The 14,408-nt window shown below is 40.4% G+C and overlaps 1 protein-coding gene across 1 annotated transcript in view; it reads right to left on the bottom strand.

Moving 5' to 3' along the window:
• Positions 1-14,408, bottom strand: part of VPS41 (VPS41 subunit of HOPS complex) — a 186,199-nt gene that overhangs the window by 98,596 nt on the left and 73,195 nt on the right. Inside the window, exons 5-6 of the mRNA XM_043588529.1 lie at positions 8,357-8,431; positions 169-231 (exon numbers count right to left, since the gene is read on the bottom strand). Of these exons, the coding sequence (XP_043444464.1) occupies positions 169-231; positions 8,357-8,431 (138 nt within the window). The remainder of the gene's footprint in view (positions 1-168; positions 232-8,356; positions 8,432-14,408) is intronic.

The following is a 14,408-nucleotide window of genomic DNA, read 5'->3' as shown; positions in this document are numbered from 1 at the left end:
ACATCCTATGCTCTTCTAATACCATCAAATAGTATCTAGTACATTCAAAGTGCTGAAGAGACACTCGGTGATGAAATTGATGGGAGACGGATAGTGCTCAAAGTATTATAATCCTTACGTCTTTGTTGAGAAAATCCTTAGAAAAATTAAAACTTACTGGATACTTACTTTAATGGGACAGTCAAAAGTCTCATGAAATTCTTCTCCAGAATATAGTCCAAACACCTGCACCTAAAAAGTAAAATGGATCCGGTCAGCTCACCAGGACGGCAACAAAGAAGGCTGCTGAGTCAGTGAGAACACATACTATTGATTAACAAAAAGTAGAATATTTAATAATCTAGGGCCCTTGTGATCTCTATCAAATATCCAATGAAAACAATTCTATCAGGGTGGGAGTACTCCAATGCAATTAAGCTTTCATAAGCATCTCGTGGACACGGTTCCCTTTACTCACCACAAATTTAATTTATTAAAGGGATGCCAACTTTTAAAAATGAAATAGTTATGAATCATTTATTAATATTCTTTTATGAACTTCCATAGGCTATCCCTAAAGGAACTGTTTTCTTCCTTTTCCTGAAGGAAATAGGTGCTTCTTTTTTGAGTCATACATACATAAATCAAACATGCAGATCAATGTGGCAAGAGATTAGGTGATCTGCACTTCATTTATAATCTTATGTTGAATCTACTGAGAGTGTATAAATGTAAGATTTAAGTTTCTACTTATCACTGCCTCCCTTGAAGTTGCTCAAGACTACCGTACTTTATTCATACTTAATCTCTTTTCTGAGTGGTTTACTTAAAAACTGATTAATATCCATACCGCAAAGGGTGCGGATCACAAATTTACAGCTTGACAAATTTTTTCGACATAAACATACCCCTCCAGACACCATCCAGATCAAGAGGCAGAGCCCAAGAAGCACTTTTGTGTTCCTTCCCATTTAGTACCACCTTCACAAATTAACCACTACCCTGAAATCTATCACCACAGAGAAGCTGTCCTGATGTTTGAATTTTTTATAAATACAATCAAACTATTTCACTGGCTTCTTTCACTCAACATCTTCCTTGTAACATGTGTCCAGACTGCTGTGGATAGCAGTGCCTGGTTGTCTGCCATTGCTGTATAGTATTTCAATGTGTGAATACAGCGCAATGCATGTATCTACCATTTGTTGGTCCTTTGGGTTGTGTCCAGATCGGGGCTATTATAAACAAGCTGCATGCAATGAACACTCTTTACAAATTTTTTGGTGCACTTAGGTACACATTTATGAAGGGTATACGTAAGTAGGTAGGCTATGCATCTGTTCACTTTTAATAAACAGCCAAACCATTTCACAAAGTGGTTCTGATCAATTTACACTCTTACCAAACAGGGCTTAAGATTCCAGGAGCGCTCAAACACCTGGAGCTAACCGTTAGGGGCACTTAGAACTATTTCCCAACACTTGGGATGTGTGCACTCTGTCTCCAGTCTCTAGAAGAGTGGTATTATTTTTTTCTTTAATTTTGTAAGGATTCACTGGTGAAGCTATCTAGGTTGGATGGCTCTATGTGAGAAAATAATTACACATCCAAATGTTTAAACAATGATAAAACTATTCAGACTTCTGATTTCTTGTTTTCATCTTAGTAAGTTGTGAGTGGTTCATTTTTGCCAGTTCAAAGAGGAAAACTTACTCACGATATAATTATTGGAAACAAATTCATTCGGTAAGAGATAAAATTTTCAGGACACTCATTTTGGGCCTGCTGTTTTTATAACCTGTGCCAAGTATGTTATTTGGGTTCCAACAACAGCATATGGTATGATATGACAGAGAGGGAATTGGATTTACCCTGAGGTAGTCCTTAGGATGCATTATTGACACGATAAACTCAGGCAGGCCCCCCCACCACCTTGCTTCTCATTGTTTAGAGGGAATCATCATTACTCCACAGTTAAGATCCCTGGAAACTAATGGCAAGACCCCACCCTAGATAAACCAAACAGTTCTGGTGGAGTGAAATGGTATTTTAAAAGGTCCACAACTGGAATTATGTAGCTAGCACTGAAAATCCTGCTCTGCCTCATTTGGTCCTTTAAGCAACACCATGAGGTATGGACTGCAAACACCATTGTGCCTGCTTAACAGAGGAGTGTGCAGAAAAATAAGTGACTTGGCCAAGGCCACAAAGAACAAGATGAGTGTTTCATACCCTATTCTCTTACACACTAACATTATATGAGATAGCCTAAAATATGGAAATAAGAGATCTTTCTGCATAAAGCATAAGAAAAGTAGAACAGGAAAATACCATTCAAAAGCCTCAAATGTTTACCAAACTTAAGTAAAGGTGAATGTCAGACTCTGAATTAGACAACTGTGATAAAAAACTGAAACGAAACGGAGCAGACTTTTTATTCAAATGGATCAACTTCCTTGTGGCTACAACAGGCTAAAGGTGATTTTAAGAACAAAGGTTAGGGGACTTTTTTTTTTTTCCCTAATTTTTTAAATGTCTACTTATTTTTGAGAGACAGAGCAGGAGAGGGATAGAGAGAGAGGGAGACACAGAATCCGAAGCAGGCTCCAGGCTCTGAGCTGTCAGCACAGAGCCCGACGTGGGGCCCGAAACCAAGAAATGCAAGATTGTGACCTGAGCTGAAGTTAGACACATAACCAACTGAGCCCCTCAGGCGCCCGCAGGTGATTTTTACTGTGGGGAAAAGTACATGAGATGTAAATAAATGATGTATGAATCCACTGAAAAAGATGGAGGCATCAGTAAATGAGAAGATAAATATCAGGACTGTGAATCTAATGGTGAAATAAGTGATGAATTACCAGGGATAAGTGCCCCTTTAAACATTAGGGACCAATACTGAAGATGTAATAGTAGACCAATAAGGGGGGGAATCAACAGAAAAGAGGTCAGACTAGAACTCTGGGGTCAGTCTCTACTGCTGTGTTTAATTGAATCATCTCTTGGTCAAATAACTGTATTTTCTCTTTCAGTATGGAAGAACACTGTAACTTCTTGAGACAAATCTCCTAACTTGATCGGGACAAGCAGGGTGATTTGTAAAACCCTCGATGTTTTGGTTCACTTCACTAATATAACAAGCAAAACTCAGTCACAATTACACTACGATAGCCAATAAAATCCAAAACCGTTTTTACTCATTTTTTCTCTCTCCCTCTTGATTTATTTTGCCATCTTGTCTGTTAAATATCATACTCGTCTGTGAAAGGAACCTGTTCAATGTCTGCCTAGACAGTTTTGGCTTTAAGGAAGATCTCATCCCAAATAAGGATCATAGAATTAAAGGTTAAAATTGCGGGGCTCCCTTTGAAAATGGTGTCCTTTGGGGCGCCTGGGTGGCTCAGTCAGTTGAGCGTCCGACTTCGGTTCAGGTCGTGATCTCACGGTCCGTGAGTCTGAGCCCCGCATTGGGCTCTGGGCTGACAGCTCGGGGCCTGGAGCCTGCTTCAGATTCTGTGTGTGTGTGTGTGTCTCTCTCTCCCTCTCTCTCTCCCTCCCTCCCCCACTCATCTTCTGTCTCCCTGTCAAAAATAAACACTAAAAAAATTTTTTTTAAAAATGGTGTACCCCAACAACCTCCCCCAACTAGTCACAAAAAATACCTAACGAAGAAAAACAAAGTTCTGAACACTTGGCCGTAGAGTCCATCTACTGCAGTCCTGGAGGAGTTCTCACTAACTCCAGACCATCTCTTTGGTGGCCGTATGAGGACCACGGAGGAGATGTGGTATGTGTTTTACTGCCTGAAGTCAAGAAAGCCTATCCTCACGAATTGATAAGGAAGTTGTGTATTCTTCTCCACTCGAGCATGGAGTTCTACGGATCTGTCAACCAGAAAACGGGTGACAGCCCATCTGATGTAGGAGAACCACGAATGAGGTAGCCAGAGTATCAGAAAACCTCCTGAGAAATGGCCTTTCTCAAACCCCAGGTTCCAAACAGTAACGGGTCAGGTTAGAACAGGGATGAACATGTAAGCTGCCATTTCATCTAGGGTGGTGGCTGAAGAGACCATCACAGAGGAGGTGGCTGGTTTTCACTTTCTCCACCCGTGGAGAGTGTCAGAGACCCGGGAGAGAGGACAGCAGAGGCTGTCGCTGGCGGGGCTGCCTTAAACTGACTCCCTCTGGTCAGAGGAAATCAAGCTCCTTCATGAGGTCCCTGTGCGGAGCTACCCAAAATGGTAACAGGCTGGGCTGAGAGCAATCAGACCCAGAAAGAACGTGTTTGCCAACCCACATTCAGCAAGAGCTCTTCTCCTCGTTCTGGGCTGGATAAACAAGCAATACAAAATGGACACGAGGTCTCTAAAAAGGATATCGCAGAATGCCATTCCAACGACTCGGAGGGAGATGAAGCATGCTTTTACAAGTGTTTACTAGTAACCAGCAAAGAAAGGAAACTACAAAACCATTGGGTGACTTCAATAAGAAGAAAAGGCCTTCATGAGTCTGGAGCAGAAAAACAGGATCATGATAGCTGGCAATTACTACGTGTTTCTTCTGTTCCTGATACTATTCCAAACGATTTATAAGTATTAGCTCACTTATTTCCAATCATCACTGAGGCAAGTGCCATGGTTATTCCCATTTTATAGAGAAGGAAACAGGCTGAGGCACGGAGAGATGACAATAACTTACCTGCACTCACATGGCTACCATGTGGCAGAATTCCATTCCTAACCATTAGACTGCACTGCCCGGCACTCTAAGACATACGACAAGTTGTAAATTTTTTTGTTTAATTAAATATATGTCTGGCTGATATGAAAATAGAGCTGGAAGCAAGAGAAAGATTTCAGGAAAATTAAAAATCCGAGATGGAACAAAACTCTACTCCCTAAGGCAAAATGGACAGTGGGATAAAAGCAAATCAGCAAAGGAAACAGACAAGAAAGTCTCCCCCACTCCAGAGAAGTGAGCAGGATAAAAATAATGAGAAACGAAAGCACACATGTGTGTGTGTCACACAATAGGACCGATTTTCCTTACAACCTGCATATTTTCAAAAGAAGGGTGAATAGTGCTTACCCAGTCACCCTCTCTCCTTGAAAAGTTCTGGTACAATAATGCGAGGAGGGGAAAAGGCCAGTCTACAGTGGGTTAAGGAGGGAATTAACCATTCACTAGGGTGCCTGGGTGGCTCAGTTGGTTGAACACCTGACTTTGGCTCAGGTCATGATCTCACAGTTCACAGGTTCAAGCCCTGCGTCAGGCTCTGTGCTGACAGCTCAGAGCCTGGAGCCTGCTTCGGACTCTGTGTCTCCCTCTCTCTCCACCCCTCCCCCACTCCCACTCTGTCTCTCTCTCTCTCAAAAACAAATGTTAAAAAAAATTTTTTTTTAATAAAATTAAAAAGGCATGCACGGTTAGCAATAAAAACAGTTAACATACACCTGGAGGGCTCGCCATATATCCAGCACCTCACAACATCCTCATGCAGACCTCCCGGCGTGCCCACTGCCCAGCTAAGGAAATGGAGATGCTGGGGGTGGGGGTGGAGGGTGGGGGCAAGCAGTGAGCCCAGCCCAGGGCAGGGAAGCGGAAATCCCGCCTGGGCAGGCAGGATACAGAGCCATGCTCTCAGCCTCTGCATGGTAACTGCCTCCAGCCTAAGTATTATTGGGTTTCTTTGAAGAAATGAAAATAAATGGAACTGAAGCAATAATCAAAATCAGAACTGAAGTAAACTTTCCTGAAATGAAAACAATACTTCAGTATATGGATCACAAGGACTTACTGTGTTCCAGACAAAATTAATGAAAATAGACCCGAACAAGACATAACTTAGCAAACTGAACTACAAGGGCCGTATGCTGTTGTTTTATTGTTGTTATTATTATTAGTCTAAGCTCCAAGGCAGGACAAAAAAAAAAAAAATTAAAAAGGTTTCATGAAAGAACAAAAGTATGCTAGCCTCAGACACGTCCACAAAAATAAAGGTCAGACAAAAGGGAACAACATTTCCAAAATTTTAAGAGAAAGTATCTCTACCCTGCACTCTATACTAAATTGATTCTAGTTTACGTATGAAGGCGACATATTTTTATCTAGGGGTCTTAGTACACTAAAGAAAGAAAAACCACAACAGCCATGTAAAGATGCATTAAATCTAGATATCTGCAGTTTATCTTCGTAATAACCTTTATGTTTTCATCATTACTAACCACTTTGCCAGATCATTCTATACTAGCTGCTCAATTTTCACAATACTGGCTAGCTTATATAAATTATGCATACCAGAAGATTTATTTTCAGTTTTATCAATGCTAATAAAACATACGTGAAAAATATTTTTAAAAAATGTATTCTGGGTTGGGGCACCTGGGTGGCTCAGTCAGTTAAGTGGCTGACTTTGATTCAGGTCATGATCTTGCGGTTCGCGAGTTCGAGTTTGGGCCCCGTGCTGACAGTGCAGAGCCTAGAGCCTGCTTTGGATTCTGTGTCTCTCTCTGTGCCCCTCCCCCGCTCATGCTCACTTGCATGCTCTCTCTCTCTCTCTCTCTCAAAAACAAATAAAACATTAAAAAAATTTTTTTTCTTACTGTATCCTGGGTCAACACCAAAATAGGACAGTGAGGAATTGGACTCAAGGGAAAAAGCAGCTATTTGCCAAGAAGTGCAGCAGATGATATCTGAGGGTCATAATCCACCAGACAGAGTTAAAATCTCCCACTTTTCCACAAATAATAATTATTCAACATTTAAAGCTTCGAAAATTCCTTGACAAAGTATTTTAATAAAAATCCTTTTTCAGTTTGAAAAATGAATGTTCTCTTTCAACCAATCAGTTCAATTAAATTGGCTGTCAGTCCACAAGGACTTTTTTGTTCTGTTTTCTTTAAGAGAATAAAATAAAGTTGACATTTCTGTACAAATCCATGAATGTAAAAAGGTTTCAACAGTTTGGATCATTCTCAATTTCCATACATACCAACTCCTCCCTCAACTCTGACAATCTGGTGGACCACAGAACTTTAGAAAGTACTGCAAAATCTGACAGTGCTCTTTGGAAAGCAAAGAGGTTACTGATTACCATTTCAAAAGACTCTTTGGGCAACATTCAACTTAGACATATAAAATGCATTCTTGGGGCTCCTGGGTGGCTCAGTGGGTTAAGCTACTGCTTTTTGGCTCAGGTCATTATCTCAGGGTTCTTATGCTCTACCCCACATCGGGCTCTGTGCTGACAGCTCAGAGCCTGGAACCTGCTTCGGATTCTGTGTCTCCCTCTCTCTCTGCCCCTCCCCCACTCATGATCTGTCTCCCTCTGTCTCAAAAATAAATAAACACTAAAAAAAAATTTAAATAAATAAATAAAAATAAAATGCATTCCTGTGGGAGGACTTCATTTTTCTCTTGTTAACAGGTTAAACGGGTATAAATTTTTTAGATGGAGTACACGATCTTTCATCCACTCATATTAATGACCCACTGAATTTAGGTCATGTAAAAATACAAAATTAGGTTAGGAAATGCGTTCTACTTGATCAGGATCATGTGAGATTCTGGAAGGACTCTTCATGTACTTTCTCCTGAAACTGTTATTTTAGAGAAGTAGCTTAAATACACCATGCATTAGAATTTTATCATTGCTGACCAACATTAGAAAAGACTTCCATCGACTGAAAAACAAAAAAGACATTCTTATAAGTGGAAAATCAATCACCACAGCCACTAAATGTCACAGCTCAACACCAGCAAGAGGCACTGATAATTGTTAGTTACACACCACACAAATGATGTATGTCCTCGGTTGAGGAAGTGGGTGCCAGGTTTTTAGAAAACTGTACATATATTGATTTTACATTTATTTAATGTGGCCATTGTAAGACACTTTATTCTTCTGATAAACTATGATTGCTTATCAAAAGATTCTATAATTCAAGAGAAACATTCATAACTTGTGTGGAAATGAAAACCACCGGCCCACAGAAATCATACCCACAAAATCCAATTTTGTGGATTTATGGCAGAAAGGCATTAAACTACTGTCTTGCAGGAACTGCAGACTAGTCACTGAAGTATAAGTGGCACAGGGATAATGATTAAGGTGACACGTTGCCCTGCCACAGCTGTTAATCAGCTTAATACTAGTTACATTATTGACATTCTTGTAATTACTTTTCCTCAGGCACATTTGTGCAAAATATATTTTACTTTAATTATGAGCAATCCGAAGCATGTCCAATACCCAAAAAGAGGAGTCAAGGCTCTCCTAAGGCAGGGGTACAGTGAGCAGAAGGCTTTTCCAAGCGCCTACAGCTGGGGGACATCCCAGCCCTCAGACGGCTTCCGACACCAGGTCATGGCCATACCTTGCCGTCCTCGGAACACACACCCATGTGCTCTCCACTTTCATCCAGGCTAATCTGATTTATCTTCACAGGACTCTATTAAAAACAAACAAACAAACAAACAAACATGTAAAACTTCAGGAAAATAATCCGTCAACAACCAAATACCTTGGCTCCTTGTAAACACTGAAGTGATACAAATCATCTCTTAGCTTAGACGCAGGAGTGCAACACATATTTTGTTTTTGCAGGTGAAAATGGTGACATATAGCTTTGTTCTCACACATGGAAAAAGATCACCTCAAAATTTCTTATTTCATGTGCTTGAAGTCCCAGCTAAAATGTTATTTTTGTTACAGGTTACATGCCTTTTTATTTGTTCTGTTCTATTTATTCCATACTCCTAAAATTCCTTCCCAACCAGATCCATTAAAAGAACACGACAAAAGCCAAAATAAAAAAATCAAGATGTAAAGAAAAATGTTCACCGTTTTAGTTCAGTTCATCAGTCACTCTATTTGTCCTTCTCTCTCAAATCACTGAATCAACTTGGTATCAACTTCATGCTTAGTACTTTCTGGAGGGAAATCCACAGGGTCTAGTTGATATTCCCTAATTTGTTCTCCTTATTCTTTCCAGTAATCTCAAATTTAAAAATTCTGTGAAGACCGAACACAGGCATTCTATTTTGGATGTATTTTCCCAAGCGTAAACACCCAACTGAACTTTTATTTTTCACAGCTTTCTGGTTCTCTATGTAGACAGCTGTTTACTTACTAAAATATTCAGATAGGTGGATTTTCTAATAGAAGTCAAAATTGGTAAATGTTGGGGATGCCTGGGTGGCTCAGTCGGTTAAGCATTCGACTTCGGCTCAGGTCACGATCTCGCGGTTCGTGAGTTCGAGCCCCGCCTCGGGCTCTGTGCTGACAGCTCAGAGCCTGAAGCCTCCTTCAGATTCTGTGTCTCCCTCTCTCTCTCTGCCCCTCCCCGGCTCATGCTCTGTTTCTCTTTCTCTCTCAAAAATAAACATTAAACATTTATTTAAAAAATTGGTAAATGTTGACAACATTAAACAATGGCCAGCTTTTGTTTTCCTTCTTAAATAACTGCAGTTTCCAGCTACTTTACCCAAAACATGATAGAACAAACTAACCAAGGAAAGAAAAGTTAGCCTTTATCAGTTATGACAGAAATCTGCAGATTAGTTTTTTCAAGTCTCTAACCTTAAGATAAGTTGGCTTTTGGATAGGAGTAAATGGAAATATACAAAATGGGATGTTCTTTTCTCAGCGGAACGCATCTTAGAGCTAGTAAGCAAAGGTCAGGGCAGACCAACACTCCCAGACTTCGGAAGGCCACCCACTCACTGACTGGTGACGGTGAGAGAAACTCCCCCCATCCCAGGTGGAGACGGCAGACTCCACAATCTTTCCCCATCTCGATCACCACACAAGCAACACCCCTGTAAAATGTAATCTTTGAAAAACAACCTATCTCTTAAAAGTTCCTAGAGTGTTAAAGAGGAAAAGACCTTGAAGACAGATTTGATCCCTCTGACAGGAACATAGACCGAAGCCCATGGATGAGAATCACAACAGAGAACGAGCCAGGGATTCGACCCTGAGAGCAGTGGACCGGCGTCCTGTAAAGGGAATGCTATCATGGGCAGCATGGAATATAGAAAACCAATCTTCTTCAGATAAATGCTTTCCTTCTAGAGTAATCTTCTGTTACCAGTTCCCTAATTCTCATCTTTTGATCATCAAACAACATTTTATTTTATTTTCCAAAGTTTGTTTATTTTGGGGAACAGGCAGAGAGAGAGAGGGAGAGAGTCCCAAGCAGGCTCTGTGCTCAGCGTGGAGCCCAACGCGAGGCTCAATCTCACGAACTGTGAGATCATGACCTGAGCCGAAATCAAGAGTTGGATGCTTTATCGATTGAGCCACCAGGTAGGTGCCCCTCACCAAACAACATTTTATATATTTTTGAATTTATCTTAGAGAGAGAGAGACAGAGGCAGTGAGAGGGAGACAGAGGATCCCAAGTAGGCTCTGTGCTCAAACTCACATACCGTCAGATCATGACCTGAGCCAGAATCGAGTCAGACGCTTAACCGACTGAACCACCCAGGCGCCCCACAAACATTTTAATACCCATTTTGCTCTTGGCAAATATAAACCCCACATTCCTCTGACTGTAACTTAATTGGCAATTGGTTGTAATCTATCTCAAATTATAATTTAATAGGTGCATGAAGCCTTATCGACGCCAAGGTTTCCTGTCCTGTCCAAAACAGTAGTTCTCAGTGGCTGGGCAGAAACAAGCCAAACTTTTCATTACAATCTGTTTCTTCCTGAGTAGAATCCACAGTAGCAATATTACAGAGGAATCAGATCTACAAAGTATAAGGATCCTCTTTCCCTCACATCACCATTAGCAACAGATATTTGTTCTTTTACTTTTCTGCCAATGATCAATATTCATTGATTTGTTTCCCCGACTGCTAATAAACTTAAGCATTTTTCTTAAGTCTGTCGGCCAATTAATGTGCTCAAGCAGCTTAGTTTGTTCACAGCTCTTACTCATTGCTCTATGAATATGTTTGTTGTTTTCTGGCTAATTTCCTTTTTATTTTTAGGGCATGAGGTCTGGGTACAATACCTCACCCAGACAGTGTATGTGGTCTCTCTCTCTTTTTTTTTTTTTTTCCTTTTCTTGCAAGATGGCTATTGTTTTATCCCTTATTTTAATGTCCAAGTGTTTAATCCTTTCAGGACTCATTTTCTTCCAAAAGGATATCCAGTTGGGCTGGCCGCATTAAATAATCCACCCTTCATCTGAAGAGAACTATGTCTTCCACACAATAAATATTTACAAACACTGAGATGACCTTGTGGGTTTTCAATTGTGGTCTCTTTTGTCCATTGCAAGATCAATCCATCACTGACCTATTTATAATATACATAGCATACCTAGCATGTTCTCCTATCTGGTAAGAGGCAAGACCTAGTCACAATTCTTCACACTTTCCTTGGCTTTTCCCAACTTCATGTGAAGTTTAAGATGAAATGACCCTCATGTTACTAAACAGAGTGGTCACTGTTCGTGCCTAGCTTACTTTACCTCATGAGAGCATGTGACACTGCTGATAACTCTCTTTACTTCCAGGAAACCATACTTGTCTGGTTTTCCTTCTAAATTTCTAGCTCTGAGGCTCTTAGCACAGAGATCGCTTCAAATCCTGTCCCCCCTGCCCCCAATCAGACCCTCCCCACACTGGTTCGCTCGCTGTCTCTCAAAAATTAACAAACGTTAAAAAAAATTTTTTTTTTTGCTCCCCTTTTTGTCTCCCAATCTCCTGATTTCTGTATTTCACGGTTCAGTCTGTGCAGCTCTTCTCTCTGACATATCTTTGTTCCTTTGGTTATTTCCTTCCCAGCCATGAACTGACTCCTGAGTTTTATCTCTAGACTGGGCCTCTCCCTACCTCAGAACAATATATACAATTGCCTATTTTATAGATGGACTTGGATGCCTAACAGGCATGTCAACTAAAGTGTATCCAAACCCAAGATCCTGATACTCTCTTAGAAAAGGGCCCTTCTTAACGCTTTTCTCACCTCAGTCAAGGACTACTACATTCTTCTGGCTGTCAGGACAAAAAACCTTGGAGCCATTCTTGGTTCTGTCTTCCTTTCACACACTACTGGGTATCTGTTGGCACAATTCTTACCATCTCTTATACCAAATTTACCCAGACTTTGACCACACTCACCAGCCCTACAGCTGCCATCCTGGTCCAAGCCACCATCATTCTTGTCTGGATTATCCTAATAGTCTCCTAACTGGTCGACATGCTTCTGCCCTAGCTCTCCCAGAAGTCTGTTCTCAAAGAGTCAGCAGAGAGCTATTGTTCACAGGTGATCAGATAATGTCATTCCTTTGTTTAAACTACCCCCATGGCCTCCCATCTCAGGATGAAACCTGAAGTTTTTACTATGGCCCGAGAGTCCTAAACAGTCTGGCCCAGCCCTGCCTCCAACTTCCCCCCCCCCATCTACTCTCTGCCTTGTTCTCTCTCCTCTAGCCATGATGACCTTCTTGCTGTTTTCTAGACTTCGAGACTTTGTGCTTGTTTGACCACTTCCAGAATGTGTTTCCGCCAAATCTTCACTCGTAGTCACCTCCTCAGGGACACCTGGCCAGTGATATAAAATTCCATTGTTCACCTGAACATTGCAACTGCTTCACTGCTTGGTGCCCTCACCACTATCTATGTAGTTTTACTCACTCACTACAATATTAAATACATGAGGGACAGTTTGAAGAATAAAAAACTCCAATCACAAATTCTTCCAGAGAACAGAATGTATGTTTCCCAAATCATTTCACCAAGCCAGCATAACCTTATAATAACAAAGCCCAACAAGGATATTAAGAGAAAGGAAAAGTACAAGGGAATCTCAGTCATGAGCATGAATGAAACAACCTAAAGAAAATATTAGTAAGATCAGCATATATAGAAAAAGCATGTTTATTCCAGAAATACTAAGGCTGGTATAACATAGGGAAATTAATGTTACAATTTTCTCCATTAATAAAGTAAATGAGGGGGTGCCTGGGTGGCTCAGTCAGTTGGGCGTCCAACTTTGACTCAGGTCATGGTCTCGTGGTTTAGGAGTTTGAGCCCCTTGTTGGGCTCTGTGCTGACAGCTCAGAGCCTGGAGCCTGCTTCGGATTCTGTGTCTCCCTCTCTCTCTGCCTCTCCCCCACTCATGCTCTTTAGCTCTAAAAATAAACATTAAAATTTTTTTTAAAAAACAGCAGGGAAATGAGGAAATGATCAAAAGATCACCTCAATAGATGCAAAAGTGATCAAATTCAACACTCGTTCATGGTAAAAACTCTCGGCATAATAAAAGAAAAATTCCTCATTCTTATTTAATGGTGAAATGTTGAAAGCTTTCCCTTTGATATCTTTACAGTATTGGCCCTTCTAATCCATAAACCTGGAGCATTTCTCCATTTATTAGACCTTCTTTAACGTCTCTAAGTACATTCTGATACTTTTGTTGTATTCTGGGAGTAGCAACGTCAGTGAGCACCCTTTTCTCATTCCTGATATGTATAATAGGACTCCATTTACACAACATACAAAAATAGGCAAGGGGCACCTGGGTGGCTCAGTCAGTTAAGTGTCCAACTCTTGGAGCCCGCTTGGGATTCTCTGTCTCCCTGTCTCTCCCCAGCTCATACTCTCTCAAAAAAATAAATAAACCAACAAAATTCCAAGATAGCGCACAGGCAGTACACATAGAGGACAGAAAATGACAAAGTAAAGCAAAGCATTTTTAACTATAAAGGTCAGTGCAGTGGGGTCCCTCTAAGGGAACTGAAAGGGGAGCTGTGGAGAGGAGGTAGGTCATATGGTCTATTCTCCAGAATGTTAGTTACGTGATTGTTTGCTTTATAACTATTTGTTTCACTGCACATTTTATGTGCTTTGTAAAGCTGTACTTCACAATAAAAATAAGCATTACAAAATTTAAAATAAAATTGCGAAGAACTTGCCCATGAAAACGTCTGGGGTCAATACCATCAAAGATTTATTTCTTAGATTATGTTCTGCTCCCTGTGACTGTCAAGCAACTCAAAAGTTCTTCTATTTTGGTCATCTAGATTTTTCCCAGAAAATACTGCATTTCATATTGCTAGTGATGAAATTTTTTTTATTTTTACCTCTTCTTCTTTTCATATTGCAATAACACTAGTGACATTACTATGACCACTACTGCTAACATTTACTATATGCTTATCATGCATCAGGCTCTAAGAGTTTTATACATATACCACTTAGTCCTCACGCAATACGAAGAGGTAGCTACTATTTTTCCTATTTGCAAATACGAAAAAATAATTTTAATGTTTTCTACTTTATTAATTTCTATGTATTCTATATTTACTTTCCCTTTTGGTCTTAGAACAATTGTCTTGACCTTATTCTAATTCCCTGACATTAGTAAATAGTGCATTAGTTGTTACTGCTCGTCTGTTAATCATAAAATAA

The sequence above is a fragment of the Prionailurus bengalensis genome, chromosome A2, assembly GCF_016509475.1.
Source record: "Prionailurus bengalensis isolate Pbe53 chromosome A2, Fcat_Pben_1.1_paternal_pri, whole genome shotgun sequence".
NCBI classification, from domain to species: Eukaryota; Metazoa; Chordata; class Mammalia; order Carnivora; family Felidae; genus Prionailurus; species Prionailurus bengalensis.
Note: the sequence above shows the minus strand (reverse complement) of the source record. Positions and strands in the feature narration are given on the sequence as shown.